Source organism: Calypte anna, chromosome 2, assembly GCF_003957555.1.
Source record: "Calypte anna isolate BGI_N300 chromosome 2, bCalAnn1_v1.p, whole genome shotgun sequence".
Taxonomy (NCBI): Eukaryota; Metazoa; Chordata; class Aves; order Apodiformes; family Trochilidae; genus Calypte; species Calypte anna.
The window spans coordinates 80,212,876-80,240,192 of NC_044245.1; the positions used below are offsets into that span (position 1 = coordinate 80,212,876).

General features: G+C 37.6%; 1 protein-coding gene across 1 annotated transcript in view; it reads right to left on the reverse strand.

Annotated features, from left to right (window-relative positions):
- The window catches only part of ADCY2 (adenylate cyclase 2), a 207,547-nt gene that overhangs the window by 9,859 nt on the left and 170,371 nt on the right, over window positions 1–27,317 (reverse strand). Inside the window, exons 16-20 of the mRNA XM_030446098.1 lie at window positions 26,476–26,613; window positions 16,323–16,442; window positions 11,072–11,256; window positions 8,680–8,764; window positions 1,953–2,111 (exon numbers count right to left, since the gene is read on the reverse strand). Coding sequence (XP_030301958.1) covers window positions 1,953–2,111; window positions 8,680–8,764; window positions 11,072–11,256; window positions 16,323–16,442; window positions 26,476–26,613 — 687 coding nt within the window. The remainder of the gene's footprint in view (window positions 1–1,952; window positions 2,112–8,679; window positions 8,765–11,071; window positions 11,257–16,322; window positions 16,443–26,475; window positions 26,614–27,317) is intronic.

Below are 27,317 nucleotides of genomic sequence, written 5' to 3' on the forward strand. Positions count from 1 at the left end.
CAGGTGCAGATATATTTAATCCTGGCCCCATTTCCTGCTTTTAGGTTTTTATTTGTTCCTCTCTTTCTCTCTCTCTCTCTCAACTGCAAAAGTGCCCTGTTTGCTACCCAGCATTCAGACTATATAAGCAGAAACCCAGTTCCGGAGGATCTGCTAAAGCAAACAAACTTTTATTACAGTTTGCTCTGAAGTAACTTTGCTTTTACCATATCAGCATTAGTTAATGTGTATCCTGTTATGAAGAGACCTTTGTTGGCTGTATAAAAGTCTAGTCCACTACTCCCAGCTAGCATTCATTCGCTCATATTTTCCTCTGTCATCCCTGCTGCCTGTTCTTCAGCAGCATACTTTTCTTCCCTTTCCACTGTACAGCTGCAGGCATAAAGTTCTAAGAGAAGTAGTATTCTGAAACTGACTGTTCATCTATTAGATTAATTTTAATCTCTAAATCTGGTTTAAGCAGAAAACAATATGCATAAGCCATATTAACAGGAATGTTTGCAACCAAGGAAAATGCAACAAATTTCAATTCCGTATCTGGCTAACTTTCCACACAAAGAAAACATAAGCTTGATCTGTCCTAACATTTTCTAACATATATCTGTATAGGCAGACACACATACAGAATATCCTTTAAGGCTCAACATATCCTTGCTGACATTGAAACAAACCTGACAGCCTGACAGATGCTTATATTCCTGAACACTTCCATATATTTAAAAGGTTCTTCCCTCTTTGAATACTGTGTTTAAAGATACACAAAACAAGAAGCAACTCTATTTATTTTTTAAAAGGGATACCACTAAAATTAGGTAAAAGCATTTTTACTTCAGCTGACATGATGGACTGGAGAGCTCAGCACATTACAATTTCTGTTCTCAAAATTTACTAAAGCTTATCTTGAGGGCTGACAATATAAATCCAGTTGCCAATACAAAGGTGAGCAGATGGTGTTGCTCTGCTGGAGACCTGAGATGGAATAGCACATAAATGAGAAAGCAATCTCCTGATGGTTTGCTGTGTTTAATGCCTGAACTGAGAATTGGAGCTGAGCCAATCTGGCTTCCAGCCAAGGTCTTCACTGGATTCAGAGGAACCCCACAACAGTTTTCATTCAACATTAGCTACCGAATGAATACTTGCAGGCAGTCCTAAAGTACTGATATAAAGTACTGATTAGTACTGTTAATGCAAACCACACTGAAAGGGAAGACATTCTCCTTTTTGACTCAGGAGATTAAAAACAAATCCCTATAGTAGCTCTTCTTTTGACAGTTTTGAAACCATTATTTGGTATGCACAAGTAACTCAAACTATTGCATTTAAAATCTCTAGAAATGCTTCTCTATACAGATGTTTTTATTTTTTCATCCTTTTTTACCCCTTTATTAATACTGTAAACCAATATTGGGAGCAGATGCAATTTCCAGCAAAGTCAACAGGGTATTTTGGTTGACTTTTCTTGTACTTGGACGAGGTCCATAAAGCAGCGAGTAAAGATGCGATTCAGTGCTCAGAATTAACAGAATTAAATGCTGCTGTTTCAAGGAAAAGGTTAATTTTCACTCCAGTAAGCAAGGTTTCCAGTCACCAGAAGAAAATTCAGAACCTGGATGCAGCCCCACTCCATTCTGAAGGAAAAAGTGTCTGAATGCCTATGATTTAAATAGAAATCCATGTTGATTCAACCATCCTCTTCTTCCTCCTCACCCTCTTTTTACCCTCCTTCAAATGGCAAAGTGCTTTGCCACTTATAATAATTTTACTTTTTTTACTTCAAGGCATTAAGGTGTACTCAGTGCTGTAAAGCCTTTCAGGTAGGTAGGCAGGAATGAAAATGACCATAAATCTATAATCTTGTTGTATGGACCTACTGTTCAAGCCAGCACAAAATGATATTTCCAGGATATGATGACTTCTTACAGACCAGAGAATACAGAGAGATGGCTGACCTCATTCTTCAGGTTTCTTGCCAAGAAGTGTTCAGCTACGTGGGCTGGGAGCACATTCTCCAGGAGCACTCGATTTAGGTTCTCCATGGTTTCAATCTCCTCCCGCTCTTTTTTGAACTTGTTCTTCCACAGGAAGTCTAACCTACAGTAATATTCATTCTGTTACAAGAGGACACAGAGGTAAAGAAACAATAGGCATCTTGTCCTGCTGGAGTAAAGGTTTAAGAGCAAAATAAGCACAGTACAACACCCCTATAAGGCTTTATTTGGCCCCTCATGTAAAGTTCCAGAACCCACAGAAATCAAACCCCAAGCACTCACTCTGCGACATACATGCCATCAAGTTTATAAGCATAAACCCCTCCCAAAAGAAAGCCTCATAAAAAGACACAGGAAACAAAATAAAATTGCAAGGTGCCTTAAACAATGGATGATTTATATATTTACTGCCTGGCTTTAGTAGAAAATAATTTCAGAAATCAAACACCGTTACAGAAATAATTTGTATTTTGCAGCTTGATATGATGTCTTATTTATCTGAAGTGTAGAATTTCATTTACAATAATGGGCATTTCAGGAAATAGATAACTTTTACCAACTTCAACTTATGTCATTTAATTAGTTTGGTAAAAGGGGGACAGTATGAGAAAAAAATCAGCTTGTTAATATAATATGCCTTCAGTTTGCTATATCATTATCAGTTCACCAAAACTGGCCCAGTCAGTTGAACTAATCCAGGTTTGGCTTAATTTTTTTTTTTTGGTTATGTGGGGTTTTTTCCACATGGCTCTCTATAATACTTTATTCCTTTTTACTTTTTTTTGTCCCAGAGCTTTTACAATTTTTTTTTTTTTTAAATTGCCAACAGTAACAATAACTCCAACTATATGGAAATGCATAATACTTTTGGAATATAAGTAGTTCTTTTAGATTCAATTTCATTAAAAATTAGTTGACATAAGAATAAATATGTATTTTTGTGCAGTCCTCTCTACTTCTTTTCAGTATGGTTAACATTTTATTGTACACCCTATAGCATATCAACAGTAAGGTGTCCACAGGCCTTATTTGATTGGATATAAATCAACAGCTATTTCAGTGTAGTTCAATGGTTTAATGTTATCATGCAGCCTCAATGAAGATTATGTTATTAACCAAAGAACACAATTATTGTGTCAGTCTTATTATAGAAAAACCTGTAATTGCTATGCAGTATTATTAGCAGCCAGTAAGCATTAACATAAAAATGAGAGTAGTCCTTTTGATTGGACAGTGGCTGTCACAGCTCAAAACGATTCATAGGTATTTTGTTGAGATTACAGCCAAAGCTAGAGTAGGAAGTTGAAATGAGATGGTATTAAGATGGTTTGGCAAGATTTTAAATACAAGTATTATATATTCATATATCTAAATTGCCATGTAGATGATAAATTTCAATGCCACCAATTGTACTCATGCAGAAAAAATCCAATAAAAACCTGGGATGTCAAAATTATTCACATAAATTGACAAAAGTAACTGGATGCCTGTCATAAAACTGGAATTCTGTATTCATATATTGTACCAACTTTGTACTGAAAAGAAAAAATGCTAGATAAGCTGAAGTCTTCAAAGAGATATATTTCCTCTTTAAGGGCTAATATCAAAAAAATACTTTATTAATTTATTTCTTGACTGAAGTTTAGTCAAAGAGAAATCAGAAATTAGAAAAAAAATAAAGCAGAATTACTCTCCAATTAATTTTAAAATTGTCAATGTAACATATTTCATAATGCCTATGCAGAAATAGAAAACCATCACTTAAAACTTACTTTAAATCTTGAATGTTTTTTTGTTTGTATAATCTAGCCAGTTTTGCATACATGTCAGTAAAGATCCTGTTCAATCTCTGTAGCCTTGCAGTCATATGAAAATCAGTATTATTTTCTAGTTTACATGTTATTTATGGCATCTTTTCAACACATCATGATAAAAATATTTTAGAATGGCCTGTATACATACAATGGCCTTTATACAAGGCACAATATCCTTGAGATACAAAATTTTCCTTCTTCACTTTATGCTGCTTTATTTGACAGCACTTCCCAGTGGGTGAGCATAGTGGAAAGCCCAGGGAGGCATGAAGGATGCTGTGTTCCTCTGGACACCAGAGAGCAATGGGCTTCTTCCAGGACAAGAGACTACTATGTATCTGCACAAGGCAATGGAACACATTTTATATTTTCAAATTCTACTGGGACACTCACCTGGATCTATTTTCAACATTTGCCTCAGTTAGGCAATGAACTACTTCTCACTAAAAGACTGTCACACAGAAAGTCAAGATAGGCAGCTCAAGAGTAGCTGCCTGTGCTTTAGGTGTCTGCAGTCAAGGGAGGTCAACGCCAGTAAAGAGGCCAGTGAAGGCAGCACTAAAGAAGGTACGATCACTAGAAATTAAACCTGGGTTTTCATTCAGGTGATGGAGATTCTACCTCATAGCCATTACTTACAGACAACAAGTCTGAAAAATTGTGTCAACGTAGAGCATGAACAGAAGATGCCTTGTAAGTTGAACAACAAGAAGTGATGAGCTCTAAAGTAACCAAAATGAAAAGCTGCTGGTCTGAAACTTGTGATGGATGGACTGATCAATCAAAACAGACACAGTTAGAGAACTGGCACATGGTCAGAATATAACACAAACCTTTGGAAAAGTACTGTGGTGACCCTGGAAACAATACTGCAAGGTACTTAGGAAAAAAAAAACATGCTAAGGAAAAAAGCTATGTAGATATATTAGCTAAAACTGATACAGTGTGGAAGAGGCGATATCTGTTTTGTAAACATGCCTCCATCTTTTACATAGAAGTCAATGAGCATGTGGATAGGAGTGATGTTTGAGGTAAATTTTCATTAAACACTTAATGAAGAAGCTCTTGAAAACACTGCATTATCTAAGACGAGAAGCGTCCTCTCAGAGAATAAAACCTCACTAAAAAACAGAACAGAGACTACAAATAAACATTTTTTGTGGCTGAGGGAAGTTGCTGTCCTGGCTTGGGCCACGATAGAGCTAATTTTCTGTCTTGTAATTATGCTTTCAGCTAAGTCTCTTGTAAGTAGATGCACTTGATGAAATTAACAGCAAGTTTCTCAGTGTCTGCTTCTAGGACTGATAATGCTCAATGTTTATAGTTACAGCTAGAGAATGGTCTGCAGAACCAATGCCACTGCTCAGTTCTGAGGAACATCTTACATCTGGAAAGAGAAAAGAAGCAGACGTCACCTGCAGACCTCCTTTGGGGAGGAGCAGACAAGGTAAATGACAAAAATTGACCAGAGTATTCTATACTGTGTGTCATACACATTCCTTAAGCCTTCCTCTTCACCCTTCACCTTCTCCCTTCTTCACCTGTCTCTGTTTGCTTTGGCATCCTGGGAGGATTCTGTCCATATATCTTTCTGTGGTCCTGATCTGTGCCAGACTGAGTCTGTGTGTTCCTGCCTCCAGTTCCTGACTGCTGCTGACTCCAGGAGTCCAGCCTGGACTTTCCCAGGGCTGCCCTGCAGCTTCAGTGGTGATGTGAGAGTTACTGGGGGAAAAGGGGAGCAAATTGGTATCATTTTTCTGTATATTTGTATATATTTAATAATTTTTCCTTTGTATCATTACTGTTGCATTAAAGCTTTGTAGTTTATTTTGCAACCTATAAGTCTCTCTCCTTTTTTCTCTCTCCTTTCTTTATCAGGGAGGGGGATTAATAGAGAGCATCTGTCATTCAGTAAATTGCCAGCCCAGCATTAAACCATGACAGTTGCCATAAACATCTGGGCAGTAAAGCAGCCAATGAAGTTTGGTGTTGATAAACACAAATTAATCATTCCTGGGAAAAATATTCACCTTGCCTACAGAGTAACAGAATATTTGTAATTCAGGTACTGATGAAAAAGGAATTCACAGACTGTGCCAATATTGGTAATTCAAACTGACCCATAAGAGAGATTTAATGGTCAATAGTGTTTAGGCGTGAGCACACTCCTTATACAATATATCCAATACCAATCTGCAGTCTTCTGGACAGTACCTGAGCAGTGTGCAAGAGTCACCATTCTCAACATACTGTCTGCTCGCTGCCAGGCTATTTCCAAATAACTCCAATGGTATGCATACAGAATAAAGTGTGTCACAATGTAAGGGAATGGTTGTAGCCTATGTTGGCATGGCCATCAAAAAAAAGAAAAAAAGTTCTGCCTTCTTCAACTCACTTCTGGCTATGCACTCCCTTGTTCTTTTGGCACAAGCATTGCTGCAGCCACAGCATAAAACCAGACAAGGAAACAGATCCAGCTGAAAACCAGCATTCCAGGGGTAGTTTTTAAGCCAGTTCCTTTCCCTGTTTTGGGCCACTTAAGAGCTGCACAGGCATCTGTGCCAGTACAAAGGAGGAGCTACAAGGGTAAGGATGAGTAGCTGAGGGTAGGCCTGCTTCTTTTAGTAGCAATGCTGGTTGTGCAGCTAATAGCATTAGTCAAACCTGAGAATTTAGTTGGCTCATATAACATGTAATGATATCCTACCTCTCCTTTTCTTCATCCCCATTCAACCAGTGACAAGCGATCCCCCCTCTGCTTCTGCATCAGGATAGGCATCTCTGACCACTGGTGAGCTGTGCTTATAGGAAAGCATTCACTTTTTGTTTAGATAAACTTTCTGGTCATTCATCCTGTGGTCACAGGAGTACCAATGCCAGTTTAACAGTAATGGAAAGACCATCCTCCTAATCAGTGGCTGTAACCATCAGCATTGTTAAAATAATCAGATATTAAGAGAAGAGAGAAGAAATATTACTTTCTGCAAAGCAGAAAAATGTAATATAAATGGAGAAATTACTTGTATATTACCCTTTGTGGAAGAAAAAACTTTACTTTGCCAACATCACCAGGATAGCTTCACAGCATACTGCAATTGCCACTCAATGAAAGTAGTTAGGAGAAAATTCAAAACCAAACAAGAATATGGACAACTTCAGTAGAATTGTCATCAAATTGTAAAATTCATTATCGTCAAAATGTGAAATTCATTATCAGACAATGTTGGGAAGACCAGGAAGATAAAGTATGTTAAAAAGGGATCAGGCAATTAAACAGAATGCAGGGCAGCCAATAGCCATTAAACATTGCCACAGAAATGCCTAACAGGAGGTGGGAAGCATACACTCATGGAAGGGTCACTCTGCACCAGTTAACTTCTTTCCCTATTCTTTTCCCAGGTATTTGCTGCCAATCAATACGACTAGCAGTAATTTCACATGGCAGGTCTTATGCCAGGTATCTATTAAAATTCGTTCATAACATTTTCTAGTTATCATTTATACTTTGCTTGAGAGCATTTAAAACACAGATTTTTTTTTTCTCCCTCTTTAAGGGAGAATAAATTTGCAGGGAAAAAATCAAAGGCAAAATTCTAAAGAGTCATAAACTAGTGGTATCATGACAAGGTTCCCGGACTGACAGCTCTGAAAACAAAGACTTTTTCTGTTACACAATCATTTTGCTGTTGGTGGGACACACACAGTAGTATGCCAAACAAACTTTCTTTTTGACATGACTGAACCCACAAAGAAATACTCTCCTTGCCCAATGAAGATGACATTCCTTTATTCTTGGTATTGCACCCCTTACCTCCACCTGACACCTTGTCTGACAGGGACTTCAGGTTCTCAGCTGGTTCAATGAAGTATTTATCCCGCTTTTTGAGCAGAAATAGCTGTGCTACAACCCTGCTCTCTGCTACTGTCATCAAATGAGCAAACTCTAGTATGGTGCTGGCAGCAAGGCAGATGAAGAACATTATTTCTAACTGAAGAAACATGTTCCTCACTACAAAAAATACTAGGGAAGCCGCCAGACAAGAATTTTTTGCCTAGTAACCTGCAGGGCCTGCTTGGCAATTTAAATGACAGTCATTATGTTTCAGGGAATTGTAATGTAACTGAGTGATTTAAAGAAAGTCTGGGAGAAGATCCTTCCCAAGGCTGCAGGCTATGGGGATACAGGCTGTTAATGAGATCTCACGGATTGCCTCTTCCATCTCAAAGCCCTGTCTTGTGCACTGCATCATTCCTGGAATAATGGGATGGAATTGCAGCTTCTAGCTATGAATCATGGAATGACACAGGGATTTAAAGAACTGCCCTTGCACCTGCCCTCAAATTCACAGGGGGTGAGACCACTGACATCATGGTTGTACTGAAAAACCACAACCGAGTAAAAAAAAAAAAGTAGTTTCCTGTCGGGTCATAGCTTTAGTGCAACAGTGGCCTCAGCATGTGGTACACTACTAGGTGAATGTTGCATTGTTTCTGTGTCTGCATCAAATTGTAATAACTGTGAAGAAAATAGCTTGTAATTAAGCAACCAGGGAGACAGCAGATGGATGCAGACAGATGGGAGAACATGAGGAAGCAATGAGACAATATCGGTCAGCATGACAAGCAAAAGTCACAGCACACTATCAGAATAATATCTACAGCCTCAGTGACAGTTATTGATGAGTTTTAAGGGCAAATTGGAAGGTAATAAAGAAAACAGATTTTTAGATGCTTCTGACACCTCTTTGCAAGGGTGTGGGGCAGAAGGGAATAATTGGTTAGAAAATTTTAAAAATATTTGAGAAGGTGGGAGGCTGTGTGAAGAGTCTTGCACTGTGTCCATTGATATAGATGACAAGAAGTGTGCATCTTACCTGTCTACCCAAAACCAGTAATGTGATGAAGAATATGAACAAAGAAATCGACCCCATTGTCTTCAGGTCTTTCAGTATTCCTGGCCTATAAAATAAAAAGTAAAAGCAGGCTGCTTAAAAGTTAAAACAAAACTACTTCAGCACAAGACCACAACTTGTACTACTTTCTGATGTGTAAGCTAAGACCATTTAAATAGTATATGTTTTATTATTTAATGAAATATTATTTTTTCCATTACGTAGTTTTAATTACTTCTACCACATTCTGTGTAAATGTGCCTACATTTTGAAGTCCAGAAATAAAATGAGTATTTAGTAAACATAATATCCTTGTTTGTTTACAAATGGAGAACACTTGGTGCTAATTCTATACAGGCAGATTAAAAATAGATCTTGTAATGTAATAACACTGCCTCTGTAATGGAAAGCTTAACCGTAGTCAATGAACGTGAAGAAACAGAAATTAAAACACTTAACTCCCTAGATGCCTTTTCACCCCAGAATTACAAGAATCACAAATTAGATCTTGTACAAATTAAAATCTGCTTTGGGAAAAGACACTAGAGGTAATGGGAAACAGTTTGCACTAGCACCTTCCTATTTATGACACTGAAAAAAGAACTTTGGTGAAAGATTTAGAAAAGAAAACCCATCACAGAATTTTACTGGAAAAGCTACCAGGGGCACGTGCTCTATCTAACCTGTTCCGTGGTTCTCAATCTCATCACACGGATATCCTTTCTGCTAATGCAATCGAAACAAAGGCCTGTATTTGTTCATTTAATCTTCAGATTTAAGTGCAAAGAAAATGTACACTTTTTCAAAGAAATGTAGATCTTTTGCCACTGTTGGTACTGTGTCCTAAAGATCTTCAGCAGTTTATAGCACAGGACAAATACCAAATCTCTAGGCTGAATATTCATAGAGACATAGAATCATTGATTTTTCAGGGTTGGAAGGGACCTTTAAGATCATCCAGTTCCAACCCCCCCTGCCATGGCCAGGGACACTTCCCATTAGATCAGGTTGCTCAGAGCCCCATCCAGCCTGGCCTTAAAAACTTCCAGGGATGGGGCTTCCACCACCTCTCTGGGCAACCTGTTCCAGTGTCTCACCACCCTCATGGTGAAGGACTTCTTCCTAACTTCCAGCCTAAATCTTCCCTCCTATAGTTTGAATCCATTCCCCCATGTCCTGTCACCACCCGACCTTCACCAGCCCTCTCGCAGCCCTGCTTCAGATACTGGAAGGCTACAATAAATTCTCCTCAGCCTTCTCCTCTCCAGAGTGAATAACCCCAACTCTCTCAGTATGTCTTCACAGGAGATATGAAGACTTCATGTTCAATTTATTTCTTGTGGCAAATGCACTGCACACTCAAGCTACATACAAAAGGATCACCTCTTTGTTTTGAAAATAAGGTAGAAATTACATGTGTCTGTAGTGAAATGAGGCAACCAGGTGCCACCAATTGCCAGGTAGTGGGCATGAGCTTGTGTTAAGCCCACCTGTGCCTGATTAGGGCAGGCCCCAACTGTGCATGAGCAGGATTAGGGGGCCAATAAAAGGTGAGTCCTGAAGCACAGGCTCAGCTCAGTCCTGAGTAAGCTAGCAGAGAGGTTAGCCCTTCTCGGAGCAATAGCACTGATCCAGGCTAGTGAATCCTGAGGGCTACAGGCTCAGAGCACTGTTCTTGAGTTTCTGCTGGAACACCTAGTTGGACCTTGGAGCGTCGTACCCTAAGAGAGGTTCGTCGTGCAACATGTGTCTAATAATGATTTTGCACAGCCATCCTTAGAGTCATAATTTTGATGTTCTGTATTATCACTTATAACAATATTTTCAGCAGTCTCGCAGAAAATTGATCATACAAACTCGCAAGCACAGAAAAAAAAAAATCACACTGATGGTTTCCTGTATTTTTTCAATGGCTAAGACTGCATTTGTGAAGGTTTAAAACAATGTATTTGTTCTGAGGAAGGTGATTGTCTTGGGCTTGAAGCAAATAGGCTTTAACAGCCTTCATTATGTTCAGGCTTAGGCCTTAACAAGCTTAATAATGACTTCTTCACAACTCCCTTTATTACAAAAATTCAAATCAAACCATATTTTGTTTCCTGTAGCATATGATTTAAACACCTTGCCCAGATTTGTTGATTTTATCCAATACTCTGAGAAGTGTCATTGTATCACGTGATGAAGAATATGAACAAAAAAATTGAACAAAGAAACTGAACAAAGTTAACTGAAGCATGACAATGGTTTTTAAATTGTAACTTGTAGATTATATAGATTATATAGGGGAAAAAAAAATCTGTTCTAGGACTTAAGAACCACCATAGGTGGTATTTGGGAACTATTAAATTCAAATAGACTGGAGTTATCCACCTACCTTCTGAGAGGTGCCATTGCATACATAAATTTGCTGTAGTCATCCAGCATGGGCCCATGAGTGTGCAGAAGGATAACATTGTAGCCCACCAATGCAATCAGCATTATTACCATTTTCAACTCATAGTTTATCCTCAGGAAAACAGAGCAGGAAATGAGCCCTAATATACAGCTGTATACAAAATACTGGCAAAGAAAAATCAAATGGAAAAGATTTAGAATTTGGCTCTTGAGTAGGAAATCATACACAATAAAACACTCAGTTTTAAAGCTGAATTATTGACTGACCACTTAAGCATGGAATCTATCAAAACCTGGAACATTATTGTTTACAGTCAGTGAGTAACAACCAGATGTTGGCATTTCATAAAATAGACCCTGTTTCTTACTAGGCTTCAGTTCACTCAAAACTCAGTGAAGTCCAGATTATGTTCCTAATTTATGATCCCAAACTTTCAATCACTGTCACTTTTGATTTACTCACCTGCAGTAGCGAGGAATACCTATTTGTGGGATGCCATTGCTGGTGCCGAATTCTAATGCAAAAAGACTACTGCCAGCAGACTGACAGATATTTATTCTTGTGCCACTGAGAACTTTCAGTTGTGCTTGAGTTCAGTAACTATCTTTTGTGTACTACTAGCATGAGGGTCAAGGTAAAATGTCTAAAGATATGAAAAAAATAATTGCATTGCATATATGTGCACTATATCTAGACTGACGCAATACACACTTGTGAAAATCATCAATATGTATTACAAACTCTTGAAATACAGCTAAGCTATGAAGAACACAAGATTATTAGTATGGTCGAAGCATAATGAGTTATGACTACATAGGAACACATTCCCTTGTTAAAAAAGCCATTTCTTTCCTATGTCCTATATACGACAAAATATGTATATGTATCAACTTCAGCCAACAAAATATGCATGGCTGAAGTTAAATTCCTGGAAAACTTCTTGGAAATGGATTAGGGCATCAAAATTAATTAAGGCATCAGAACTGGAATAATGCATTATCACTAGAATCATTATGCAACAACTTTGCCAAGGATGCTACAAGTTAACAGTCCTGCACCTTGTAAGGAAGTTGTCTTTTCTGAAACTACAAAGCTTGCTTTTTCTAAATACGCTGTTTTCAGACTACTGTTGACTTGTCAGTGCCAATACTTTCAACAGAAGCTGAATCAATGTATATAAATATTGAAGGATCACTAAAAAGAATAAATTTCACGGCACACAACAGACAGAATTGATCTGACATCTCAGTCTCTGCCATTGCTGTGTAATTTGCTTGAAGATCTGCTTGAAGTAAGAAAGAGAAAGAATTTCTGAACTGAATCACCAAAAATATAACTTCTCTGATGACTGCCTTCACACAGAGGTCACACTGTGAAGTCAATGTTATGGAAAAGTATCAGCATCCCTTTTTTCACTCTGTAAGGCATTCTACTTGTGAAATGAGTTTTCCAAAAATAAACAAGCAATCTAAAGGCTGTCTGGAATCTACAAATGGATGCAGGTTGGCCAACACCAAGAAAGTTCCAAGTCTCTATTAGTGTTCCATAGGAATACACGGACTGAATTGAAAATTTCAACTCAGATATCAGACGTGGGTTGATGGATTAGAGAAGAGTGGCACAGCCACACATTTAAGAATGCAGGCTCTGTTGTTGTGTATTATAATGCAGGCTTACAGTAAGTAGACCTGGAAATAAGTCTGCAGGCAATTCTGTTTGAACAGCCACACCAAGTTATTAAGCTTTTTTTTGAAACTAGCACCTTATATAAATCTTTTTCCAACTGTACCTTATATACATTCAAGACTATTGTTTCTGAGCACTCAGCACTGCAGAAGAATTTTTCAGTTCCTGTCAAATTAATTTTAATTTTTTAGTAGAAACTTTTCTTTCTTTAACAATTTCAGCTTTTCAGACTAATGCAAAAGGGCTTGAAAAAAATTAGAGAAAGAACTGCAAGGCAAAATGCTTCAAAAGATTCAAGTAAAGAATAAACATTAAAGGTAACTGGCATTCTAGCTAGCTTTTCAGAAGGACGCGTGCAGTTACCAAGCGGGCTAGACTGGAAAACAGTAACAATTCAGTGGAGGAACAATCAAAGTAACTATACAGAAAATCAGGACTGGTGGAATTAGTGTCCTATGTATAGCATGAGAGCTCTGGTCTTTGTCAAAAGCACAAAAATCGCAAGCTACCAGACAAATAGCAGCCTGTCTCCTTGGCCAAGCACTCCCAGTTCATCAATTTCCTTTCCTACAGAGGAATAAATGCCCAGCTGGGAAAAAAAAATAAAATTACAGCTTTTGCGTGCAGTTACACTGGGCTTGTTTCTTAGTGAAGACCCATTTCAGGCTTATCCTACATCTCTGTACAACTTACTGAAGAAAGAAATGTGCTCAGACTACACAAACATTGAGGCTTTTTCTGAGGCAGAGGGTTGCAGTGATCCCAGTTCTGTGTAGTGACCCTGACTGGAAGGTCAGTGCACACAGAAGAGTTATCAGCCCATATTAGCACTGAGGGTGAGCAGGGGCAGGACTGTGCTCTGCTCCTCGCATCCTTTAGCTGCAGGGGGTAACCTCACTGAGCTCAGCCAATTTACTGCAACCAAGGAGTGTGCAGGCAGCTCCCACTTGGTAGCAGCAGTTATGCCACCTGAGTGGCTTTCACTTTATTTAACACTGCAGTAGCAAATGAACATGGACATTATTTTTGTCTGACAGCAGAAATGAGAGCTCAGAAGAGGAAAATGCTAGGTAACCTCTACACAGATGGGATCTGCATCTAATGCTGTCCCTGAGATGCTGCACAATTCAGGGTTCCCAGCCTGTGAGGGGATGTAGCTCCACCTACTCTCTTTTTAATTCTTGTGCTAGCTTCAATAAAAAAGTATTTTAACAAATAGCACACAGAGTCTGAGTGCCTTTTTTTTACAGGCATCATAGACACAACGCATTATACAAGTGCACCACACCCTTAGGATCCAGCACAGTGCATCTGGTCTCTTATCTTAAAAGTTAAGACCTATAGTTCTGTGGTTATAAAGATCTTTACCAGAGTAAAAAGGGATTTTACTCCAATTTGTCTATGGAGAAAAACTTGGAAACAAAGTAATTTTGGCGTTGCTTAGTCAGATAAACTGCATTCTAAACTGCATCTTTTAGAAGTCAGCATTAAAACTTTTATTTATTCAAGGTGTGGAGGTGGCAGCACTGATCCCAGACTGTATTGTATCACAGGAACAGATATGCACAACTTGAAATCTCCCAGGCCTAACTTCTGTTATACGGAAACTACAGAAGCATCATAGCCAAAGTAAAGAAAAGTAAACACAAGCAAAGTCCCTGTGAATGACAGTATTATCTTTGCTAAGTTTTTAAAAAGAAGGCAAGCAATGCAACTCAGAAAAGTTATTTTGGGGGTGTGGAAGATGGGATTGTTTTTTTTCAGAATCAACTAAATTCTATTGGGGCTGAAGCAATTAAAAAATTCTCTTATCAGTCATTTTAGGTGACATAGTCAACAGATCTGTCAGTTCCACTATCATAAATCACAGGAAGTTTATCTACATGAATGAAAATTAAAGCAAGCATGGATACAAAAAGCTGAATTTTTAACTTAAGAAAAAAAATGTGTCTCAGCTTAAGTTTTCAAGTAGTAACTCAAAAGAAATTCATAGCGTTTACAGGCTAGAAGCTATGTGGTGCCTGAGGATAAAAATGATGTGCATTTGGAAGATATTTCATTTAAAACCGAGGGAAAATGTTTTTAAAAGCTTCAACCACCTTAAACTTTTCCTTTATTATTACCAGAAGTGACAATTAAATCTACTTTTGTGCCATATTATCAAACAAAAAATTTCTTTAATGAAAGAACAAATGTTTTTATATCAGACATCATGATCTTGATAATATGTATAAGTATACTTTAGATGCTTATTGGAGAACTTGTAAAAAAGAGATGTTCAAAATTTTAACAAGTAATATATAAAAAAAAGATCTGTAAAGAAGAGATGTTCAAAATTTCTACAAGTAATATAAAAAAAGAAAACCTGGTAACTAAAGAAACAAACAAACATAAACAAGCATCGGAATGTTTATTACTATGTGCAAGTGAGTGTGAACACATGCAGAGGCTGGGAGAAAGACTGCGTAATTTCTTTGATAACAAAGATAGCTTGATGTCATGGCAAAAATAAGACATAGGCACCTACCCATACCTGATGGTATTTAATTAGCTAATTTGGAAAATGAGAAGCATAAACTCGTGCACTAATGTCTTTTTATCAGGGAAATGCTGAAAAATCTCTAAATGCTGCAGCTACTGCAACTGTTTTTATTTTTTTCAGGAGAGTTCAATACTTAACATCTTGCTTTTGTGTGTGCTTGGGACTGTTCAACTTGACATAGTGGAGAGCTGTTTCATGTAAACGTATCATCTGGAAATAAGCACATACCAGTCTGGTGCTGCTCTCATGAATTCTCCATAGAGATAAAATAATCTCCCTTCTTCTGTCGCTGCTTCCTGCTAGTCATCAAAAAATATTGACCTATTTTGGCTCACTATACTGCTTGTTATTTTCAACTGCAGGTCTTCTGTTATTGCTTTAAGTATCACTGCCCTTCAGGATACAGATCCCATTTTTTGCTGCTATGTCCTTCACCTTCTTCTTGCATGTGTCACTTTCACACTAAGACATCTTCTTCAGATCACTTCAGAGCTTTTAAACAGTTTATATAGTGGTACATTTGTGTCATATTATCCTACCTCTTAATCAAACATGCAATGACAGAATTGTGACAATCACAGATTTCACAGTTACTGCTGAATAAATGATGAAAATGCTGAATATTTTCAGATCTGCCACTGGTCCTCATGAAACCTGTCTGGAGGTTGACCTTGGCTTTCAGCACACAGTCTGCTTTGCAGTTGCTGTGTGGTCTCCTGATATCTCTTAACAACTGTTTGCTAGCACAGCTGACTTATGTTTCTTAGCTATCCTGTTCCCTGTTTTTCAATCTGACCTCATTAATTAAAACTTTTCTTTTTAAAAAAGCTGACCTCCTTTAACTTCTAATTTAATTCAAATGCAGTTGCACATGACTGAAAAAAATCAAGCTTTTGCTGCAGTTTTAAAAAATTAGTGGGTGTTTTAACTTCAAGCAGACCTGGAAACAGTCAATTTAGTGTAGTTATTGTAAACAAATAAAGAAATGTAAAATGAACTTACCGGTAGGAAAAAACAGTTGTTTTGTATACACCACCGTGTCTGATTGCTTGAATTAGGAAAACTTGCATTTGATGAATTAAGGACAGAGGGAAAAGCTTTCACAGCATTATCCAAGAAAAACTAGAGAAAAACAACATATAATCCATTAGCTTGTCAGATGTTTAAGGTCATAACAGAGAAAAGAAATGGAGAAGTGGAAAGAGCCTTGCCAGTAATAATTTATTTGGTATTTCACTGCAAATTGAAATAGCAAAGGGAAAATGACATCACTTGATTACTTGTTCCCGCATTCTCAGACAAAAACAACTTTGTTAACCTCCATCAGACACTTTCCATTTCAATGGAAGATGAAAAGCTCTTTGTTATGTTACTTTCATATATCAGAAGCTCAGACACACAACGATTAAATAAATTCAATATGAATAATTCCTGGGTTTACCTCAAATAAACCTTCCATTTAAACACAGGCAGAACTGAAGAAAGAATAAGAAGTCCTTACTGAAGTTGATTTACACACATGTTATAAGATAATAATGATGACAATAAGATTGGTACGAATGTTATTGAAATAGCAGTAATTTCCTGGGCCATCAAAGTCAGCCAGGTGATGTTACAGGTAGTGACCATCACACAGTGCTCCATGTTGCATTGATCCAGAGCTTTCTTAACCAGTTAGATTTCTCTGACTTCATTAATTCCACTGCTTTGAATCTCATTAATTAAACTATATTTATGTTTAACCAATAGTCATGACCAGTTGCCATATTTTTCTTCTTGTTTACTTTTCAGATGTTCCCTTCACTCCTTAATATTTATAATCCTAATATTTAATGCCATCTAAGCTTTCATTAGAAAAGAACAGATTGCTGAGCAGTTTCTTATCATAGAATCATGGAATATTTTGGACTGAAAGGGACCTTAAAGACCATCTAGATCCAATCTCCTGCCACAACCAGGGACACCTCCAACTAGACCAAGTTTCTCAAAGCCCTATTCAACCTGGCCTTGCACACTTGCAGGGAGGGGGCAGCCACAACTCTGCCTGACAACCTGTTCCAGTGTGTTGCCACCCCCATGCTAAAGAATTTTTTTCCTAATGTCTAATCTAAATCTACCCTCTTCCAGTTTAAAACCATTACCCCTTGTTCTATCACTCCATGCCCTTGTAAAAAGTTCCTCCACAGCTTTTCTGTAGGCCTCTTCAGGCACTGGAAGGCTGCTATAAGGTCTCCCTGGAGCCTTCTCTTCTCCAGGCTGCATAACCCCGGCTCTCTCAGTCTGTCCTCACAGAGAGGTTGTGCAGCCCTCTGATCACCTTAGTGGCCCTCCTCTGGACTCACGTCAACAATTTGTCCTTCTTGTGTTGCAGACTCCAGAACTGGACACAGTATTACTCCAGGTGGGGTGTCACGAGAGCAGAGGAGTATAGAGGGAGAATCACCTCCCTTGATCTGCTGGCCACACTTCTTTTGATGCAGCTCAGCACAAGTTTTTCTTTCTGGGCTGCAAGGGCACATTGCTGGTTCATGTTGAGCTTATCATCAACCAACACCCCCAAGTCCTTCTCCCCAGGGATGTTTTCAATCCATTCTCCTCCTAGCCTCTATTTGTGCTTGGATTGACTTGACCAATGTGCAGAGCCTTGTGATAGCATTAATACTAACTCTGCAGAAAATATGTTTTTATACATCCTAGAATGACAGCTTCTTGCCCGTATCTACAAAACCCTCATATCCCACTGTGCTTCACACCAGTGGGGCTCAGATGGATCATAATGTTATAGCACATCGGTGCACATTGACATAATCCCAGTCACTAACATCATGCTCAGCAAATGAGAGGTAGTTTTCCTTCACTGGAATTCACTTAGGTAAATGTGGTTCATACTAGTCATGAGTTAAGCCATCCATGGGGCTGTTCTTAGGTGATTCAGCTGAATTGTCATTAAACCCGCAGAATTATTTTAAAATCTTAAACTCATCTTGTCTCCATCTGATGAGCTTCCAACTTGGAGCAGAATTTCTTGTCTGGCCAGCCACAATCTTCTTCTCTGTACTACTAAATTTTATCCTAGTTCTTTTGCTCAAATCCTCAGAGGATTTCAGAATTTCTTCCTTTTTAAAATTCCTAACCCTTCCCACACAGAAATTGGCTTTCACCTTAATTTCATTAGCAAATTTCACAGTACTTCTCATACATTTTGTATGAAAATCCAGAACAGGTTGACCATTTCAGACCTCCACAAGTTGCCTCCCTCTCACCCATTGTTTTCTGCAGGTAGCCAGCTTGTTAGCCATCTCTAAATTCTTTTCCCATCTCTACCTACTTCCCCAGAGAAAAACTGCTTAGTTTCATTCATAGTAATAAAATGTGGATCAAATGTTCCTTGATTTCCTAACTAGCACTGTCAGCCACAGCTCTGTATAGCCAAGTCTTGAAACCCTCAAAGTATGGAGACTCCACAATCACCTTTGGTAACATGTCCCAACAAATGCATTACATACACAGTGACTTCTTTATCTTTTTAAAGACTATCTAACCTCTCAAGCCACTACCTGTGGGCAACACCCCTTGATATGCTTTGTGGCACTGCAGAGAAGAGTTTGAAACCATGATCTGTGTAACACCTCCTCAACAGAAGCAGCACTGGTTGTGGACTTGAAAAGGAGATTGATATATTACCAAGACTGCTTTACAAAGAAGCTGGCATTTGCCTTAGTTCAGTTGCGCTTTCAGGTTTTCTTCCTCCACAAACATGCTTCTCTGACTGTCTGTGTGCAACTACACATAATTAACTCACAATCAGTAAATTATACATTCAGGATGAGGATCAGTAATGCAATGTGTGAAGAGCAAAAACAGCCCCTACAAAATGTTAATAAACACCTACAGATTAAGAAACACCATCATCTCAAAAAACTCTAATCACACACACAGAGTTATGTGCACACCTGCCCTTCCTCCGTGGGTGCTTGAGCTTTATGTGCACCTTTGCAACTCCCAACAAATTGCTAATGCTCATGCTAGTGAGAAGCCATCCTTCAAGTTCATGTGCACAGAAAAACCTAAGGCGTGGGCCTCTGCTTGTCACAAACTACAGAGTTCCTCACACAGCTGCAGAGCAAGCAGCTTGCAGTATTCAGCAGGGAAGTGGCTCTTGCTGGCTGAGGCAGAGATGTGATTCCAGTGGGATGGTGCCAGAAGTGTGACTTATAGCGGAGTCAAACCAGGCTTTTCTAGCTGTTTCAAGTCATAGGTCTCTGCCCCCTGTTGCCAAATTTTCATGCTTCTTCTATACTTCTCACACTATTTCCTTCTTCCCTCTGAAGTCCCTTGGTTACTGTTTAACTCAGCTAATGCTGGTCTTCCCCATGAAAAGGAGCAATTTTGGGTAAAGGACCTCCAGACAGCATCTCCCTGCCCTCAACTATTTAAATTTACATTCTCATCTTAGTAAGTATTGTTACCAAGGCCATTTGCCAGGTGTTGGCAAAGAGTCCTCCCATCCCACTAATAGTACCCTTACTTTTTTTGCAAACATGAAATAACTGTACTGTTTCAGAGTCCCATCTCATGAATGTCCACAGAGCTAAAGGTTATATACCACGAAGGACTCAAATGCAATTATATTATATAAATATGTGTGTGTACTAACTTCTATTAAAGCAATTTAATTTTGGATTTAAAGTTTCTACAGGGCATTTCTGGCCTATAGATGTTACCTGTATATGCAGAATGCTCTATGAAATGTGGATATATAAATAAATATAGAAAGGTAAAAAAAAAGACATGGAAATGTTTTTGTCTCCTATGAGCCAAACAACAGTTATTTCTGAATGATGTGTTTGTACTTGTCTTTCTGTTCTCTCATCAGTTATCTACATCTCCTATCTCACTTTGGAGATATATATTGTTCTTCAACATACTATTTTTTTTGTAAGAGACAGCTCAGTCCTACTAAGCAGTCACACCTACTCAAATGACTCAAATGAAAGCAGTATTTTTTATGAATACCGGTGTTTGCCAGGGAACATCTAAACCTAATTAGCTACCAAGAAATTCTCATTTTAACTTCATCTATTCTAACATCTTCTCCTTTTCTTATATTCACGTAATCTGCAGTCTTCAGTTGTGAGGTTTTTGCCTCATATTTCTTTCAACGAGAGCCATGTGGTAATGGAATGTGACACAGACCCTCCCCTCACATCATGGAATAAGCAAGTTAGTGCATCTCGTTATCTGACCAAGAATCTGCAAGAGACTACATAATACATTAATTTGGATCTTACTAAAAACATAGCTAACTTCCTCAACAAAGTACTTTAAACCCTTCTCTACGATCTACAAGGCACCAGAATCAAGGCTTTAGATGCACTGACAGCCTGAAATTGTGAACAAGTCGAATGGCTTGTATCTTGCTTCACTAAGCAAGTGGGCTTGCTGATTTCTGTGTTAATGTACTTAAAATAGCATCCTACTGAGAAGGAAAGGTGGCAAGATATTAAGTTTGTTAATCAGTTGCACTATGAATTAACAAATATGTAGTAAACAATAAAATGTGTAAAGTTTTAATAGATACTATGAGAATGGGTTGATCCTTTGGCAGGTGAGGAAAAGGAGAGAGCTGGTGAATACCCATCTGTTGTACTACTGAATCACAGAGTGGAAGGCAAAATTAACTGATTCAAGTGTCACACAGTCATTTCAACTTGGTCATCAATTTGTGTTAGCACAATGTCATGAGGTAGCCATCTGTAAAGGCAAATACTAATATCATTTTCAGTGAGGAAAAAAAAAAAAAAAAAGAAAAAAAAGAAAAAGAAGATGTGGGCTACCCTCAGAACACTAACAAGTGCCCTTTTGCAGACCAGCAAGAAACTCTGCAGCCCAGACATAAGGTCTTTAGGAAGCAGATGTTCCAGGATTAGCAGTTCCAGAGGAGAGCTCTGCTTAATCAGTGCAAACATAAGAAGTATCTGGCATGCTACTAAAAAATGCAGCATAATTAAATTTGCATCTTATGTTTAATTTGATCCCAACATTCTTTTCTCTTCCTTATTATACAAAATTACACCAGAAATGGACATGGGAAGATTGTAAATACTATAAAACTCATCTTTTCCACCTTCCCTCTCTAACCCCACTATCTACTTGCCTCACAGAAACACACAACAAAACTTTAACTACACTATAGTTTAAATTAGTTTTCTGCCATTCCAGAAGAGCTATGCAATTTCCTCAAGTTGCAATAGTCAACAGTTTTTATAGTGCTGCTGTAAACAAAATTGTTCTTTTTGTTCAGCAAAAGACAGAGTGAGAAAAGTATTCTTCTAAGTATGGCACAGCATGCAAGTCTGGTGTCATAGGCTGAACTAGACAATTTACTTTTTCTTAAAAAAAATGCAAAAAAGAAACAATTATGCTTTTGTTCAGCATTGCTCTTTTTTTTGAACCTCTATGGTAAACATGCAGGACTCCTTCGCTTCTACTTTTTCTACCAACTCTCCAAATATCCATGTGGTGTAGGAGAACTTTTTTTGAAAAATGCCAGATGGGGTTTGGCAGCTGAGTCAGTAATTTATCCACCAATCCCCACATGAATGTCCCAAAAATAATATGGAGAATCCCAAATTCTGGTATCATTCCTCTTCTTCACAGGCTCATAAGCAAAAATTCAATGCAATGCTACATCTCTAAAAAGACAGCCATTTTTTTAACAAAAAAGAAGTAATGCTGAGGTACCAGTAAACTGGAAAAGGATGATGAAAATCCAGAGAGTACTGCACTTCACTGAATGGGATTTTTAGAACATTTTGTCTCTGCTTTTCTACAAGAATTCTTAGTTTCAGACATCTCATGCATATTTGGTGTCCTGTAATGTGCCTCTTGTTAACAGTCAAACTTACCAAATTCAAGGTGCTCGATAATTTAATTTCATTTTTTTATAAAATTTTGTGTGCCAAGTGAAAATGTATAATTCTCTCTGTGTCCCCATGTATTCAAGTCTCAGCCTCCCTGCAGAGGCAATATGCAATGGTAAGTAACTGCCCTGTTGAAAGCTCCAAGCAGCATTAGGTAAGAGAGACAGGAGGGTAAAGAGCCTTCTGGGCCTTCACAGACTTAAATACCAACATGGAATTTGACAGATACAGAGTGATCCTCACTTATGTGGATTCATCTTTGCTGGATTGTGGAGCCAAGTCATCATATGATGTGATGATTTTATCTCACTCTGCACACCTAAGACACACCAGAACTGCTGTAAACATTATTTCAGGATGGTACCTTACCATGCATTGTACCTAGACTGATGCTGGTTTTAGTAAGTTTCTTAAATACTGCCTATAACCTGGAATGGATTTGTGGTGGGACCCTGCATGTACCACTTAAGTGACATGACTGCAGCTGTGCATTCCCCTTTTTCCTTCCAAATCCTAGGCTGGGTCAAGATGTAGGCAGAATCTGGTTATTCTTTTTAAAAGAAATGCATAAGGCATCCTTTTAAACAAGGTCTTCACCGTGCTAGATAATGTGGGGACATATAATTAGAGCATACCTGCAAAAAAGATTGTCTCTTAAAAATACAGCACTGAGCAAGGTCATCAGCTGTATTAACAGAGTTAGGTAAACTGAAAGGAAGATATATTAAACAAATGAACTTTCTACTATGAGAACAGAAGGAGTTTTGCTTAATTATTTGTTGTTATTAAAACACGGGATGCCAGAACTGACTACAGACAGAACAATATGGGGCAAATGCTTGCAACTTTTAAGGCAGCTTTTGCTCCCAGATGTACATTAAATAATGGAGCAAAAATACTCAAGCTTCTGTCAGTCTGCACATTTCTAAAGCTATGTTCTTTAAAAGCAAATTGTCCAGTTGTTCAAAATTCTCTGGTTGAAAGGCAGGAAAGCAAGTAACATCCAGAGAAAGGCCATAAAAATTATGAGGCATGGAACACTTGTCCTATTAAAACAGGCTGAGAGAGTTGGGATTGTTCAGCATGGAGAAGAGAAAGCTCCAGGGAGACCTTATAATGGCCTTCAAGTATTTAAAGGGGGGTTATACAAAAGATGGGGAAAAACTTTAGAGAAGGACCTGTTGTGAAAGTACAAGGAGTAATGGATTTAAAGAAAAGAGAGTAGATTTTGACTAAATAAGGAAGAAATCTTTTACTGTGAGGGTGCCTAAACACTGGAACAGGTTGCCTTGAAGGGTAGTAGATGCCCCAGCCCTGAAAAACATTCAAGGATTCAAGGTGAGGTTGCTTGGAGCAACGTGATCTAGTTGAAGATGCCCTACTGATTGCAGGGGGATTAGACAAGATAAGCTTTAAAGGTCCCTTCCAACCTATTCAGTGATTCTATGATGCTGAATCTGAAAGCTGGTAATTAAGGCACCTTCCAGGAACAGTATAGCCCTAACATCCTGTTGCTATGCCAGGAATCAGTCACGTATTTCATGCAGAAGTCACTGAAAAAAAAAGATGTTCCAGGGTGCTTTCATCATGCTATGTTCTTGGAGACCATGTGAATCCCAGGGGATGGTGAGGCACAGTAATTTGATATGTTGCATACAGCTTCCAAGATGTATTTGCTCATCTTCCAAGAATCAACACTTAGGAGTCACACAGTCCTACTGTCTCTCTGAGATGTCTCTATTGTTCCCTGCAGTATAGTTTCTCATGTTTGGTTTAATTCAGGTCAACTTTGCAGTTTTCCTCAGCCACTGATTGTTGCCCTACTCTCTATATGGCACCAGATCTAATTCTCAATGGAAGCAGCATTAGTCACCCACTCCCTTCAGCTAGGAACTATTTGATACTTATGTTACATTAGCAGTATTTTAGCTTCCTTCCACTGATCATGACTATATACCCCTCAAATGTGAAGACTAGATTCAGATGTCTGCTGAAACAGCTAATTTGAAATAAAATTGTACTCCCACTCTTTTCTAATGTCCCTTGACCATAAAGACTGAGTTTTATTTGACATTTTGGTCTTAATTATGATTTATTATGTGTGGGATGGTTAGATGGATTTTCATCTCCATTAAATCTTAATGGCTACATTTTGCCTTTTTCTGCTGAAAGAGTTCATGGAAATAAATGCAGCTAATGGACTCTGCTATTAAGTACATGTTGCTTGGAGATATAATAATGATACTTCTGAGTCTCTCCCACAATTTGCTATTAATATTAGGGAAATGCAAATTTCACAGTCACATTTGAAGTAATTTTTGCTAGTCAAACTGTTAAGGTTTAGTTTCAAGGTGGGAATTGTACTTAAAATTATCATCTTATGAATATCATGGAACATGATTATTTGTACCTCTGCAGTTTTTACTGATAACGCATGAAGACTTTAAAATGCAGCCTGTTAAGCTTTACTATAACATAAAGTCCACATATAAATGGACTTGAGCAAAAAAAAAAATTATTTTTTTTTCTACAAATGATGCACTGGACAACTGTTTTTTGGCTAAAATAACTTCTACTATTTGAAGACCAAATTTCAAGTGGGCTGTACACACTAGTATAACTTTAGTCCAAAGAACAAAAGTTGCTGACTGTATCTTCTTTTACACTTTTTAACTTAATACACAGCCATATGGTTGCATGAACTTTAACAGAAAGTATACTTTAAACCCAAGTAAGTTATTAAATTTCTTCTTACACATTTATAGAGTTCAAAATAAGAGAAAGTCTAACCCAACTTTCATTTTACAAGCTACTGCATCTCTAGGTTTTTTCCTGTGCAAGGTAGCTTTTTCTTGTCTAAAGTTTATTGTTCATAAAGCCATACAGTCCTTAGATGAGGATGAGAACTGATGGACAGTCAATAACTTTTCAGAATAGATGTTCTCATAGCTAACGGCCTTCAGGCTGAAAAACAGAGCTTATTTTCTCATTTCTAGCTACTGCTTCTTTTAGTTTTTCCTCTCTCAGCCTTAAACAAATTAACTAGCAGAATTTAAAATTTGGAACACAGAATTGTTTTGGAGTCTATCTGCTCTCAAAAAAAAAATAATTCTAAGTGTTCACATTTGAAAGTCCACATTATATCATTATATCATTACTTCATTCTGACAAATTTAGTACTTACCATAACTAATCATTGATTAGGGGTTCCCTAAAATTTTGTGGAGAAAGAGAATAAGAGTGTAGGCATTACCAATCTTGAAGTCCTTTTTATGAACCTCGAGGAACAGAAGTACCAGCAACTCAAGGAAGCACTATTTACAAGTTCAAAAGTGCAAATCTCATTCATTTGAAATGTGACTAATATCTAAATATTAATGTTGTAAGGAGAACATTACCTAAGTAAATATCACAGTTCCTATTTTACAGACACAGAACTGAGCTGTAACACTTTCACAGCCTTAAGAACAGAATCAGGCTCAGGCAATATGACAAAACTAAGGAAGCTTTTTGATCCTATTGCTGCTCATTCCATTGGACAACACATCCTTTAGAATAAATGAAGCCATTAAGCACCAAGCAGACTAGAGACAGACCTACTCTTGTATTTCTGGTAGTTTCAAAAGAAATACATTAGAAATACAATAGAAATAAATTGATTTTCCCTATTAGAAAAGAAAAACACAGATTAAAATGGCTAAAGTAGAGGTAAATCCTAACAATTTTGAAGTTCAGTACTTTTGAAATTTTGTAGCAACTGATATTTTTTTCCTTTAAAAAAAAAAGACAACCATGTGAAATTCAATCATGTTTAAATTATGATAATTTTGTGATAAGCAGAGGAGCACCCCAATAAAGCTTAGTTTTGCACAAAGTCTTCGTCACATTCTACAAGATGAGTAATACTGTTCTTCTAAGCAATGCATAGATAAACAAGGGATCTGAACAATTCAGATCTGGGATATAACTACCTCCTATTCTCATAAATCACAATTTTCTTTAATAAGCTTAGCCAGGATCTGAGCTATTGCTAAGCATCCTATTTGCTGAGGTCCTCATTATACAGTATGTATTCTGTTTCTCTGCTTTACATTTCTGTCCCTGGGAATTATTATCAAGTAGGTTCCTGGCACAGCGATGGGCCATAAATTCAACATCTAAGCAAATACAGAAAGAGCAAAACCAGTCCTTAAAAGAACAAAATTCAAGAAAAATATTCCTTTCTCCCTTACCATGTTGAATACAGCCATAGTCAATATTATAGCAGTGGTTGTCAATGTAAGAGTGATCCGGGGCCAAGGACGGTTTGCAATTATTCCGGATGATTTCAGGATCCACAACAATGAAGCTGATGCTTTCTTGCTGCATTGCTAAGTGCAAAAAGTATGAAAAAGAGAAAATAAAATCTTTACTATATTATATTACAATTAATATGGCTCAAGTTTGAGGGCAGCATTAATTTTGAAGCATTGTATAGAAGTATTCAACTATTATGTTCTCATAAGAGAGTTACAGATCATGATTGTACAGGAAACCAAATGCAAATTTAGTTAAAATATTAGCTACAATATCAGTTCTGTTAAAGAATTACAATTTGCTAGCACTTTATTAAACATGTAGTATATATTACTAATAACAGATAATACAGAATTCACAAGTGTAATTACCTCCAATATCAGTTAAAAAAAAAGCAAACTCACTGACCTTCCACACCTCAACTGAAAAAGCACTCACTATTTAGTAGCCTCTGGAAACTTCAAAATGTAAATAATTACTCTGCAAAGTCTTTGACAGAGACAGCAGTCCCTTCACACAGTATCAATTCCTTTATATACGTATATATATACATATATATATGTACATTTATACATATTAGTATTTTTATATACATAAATATATCCTTGGCAGTCTCACAAAATTGTGCGGTTTCTGGGTTTTCTTTCATTTGTTTGGAGGCTTGTTTGATAATTCATTTTAAGTGACAGGTACCTCAGCAAAGCAAATCACCTTTCCCTAAAACCATCTAGAAAACAAATAAGCATTTCATAAAACAATTGGATTTACAATTTCACAC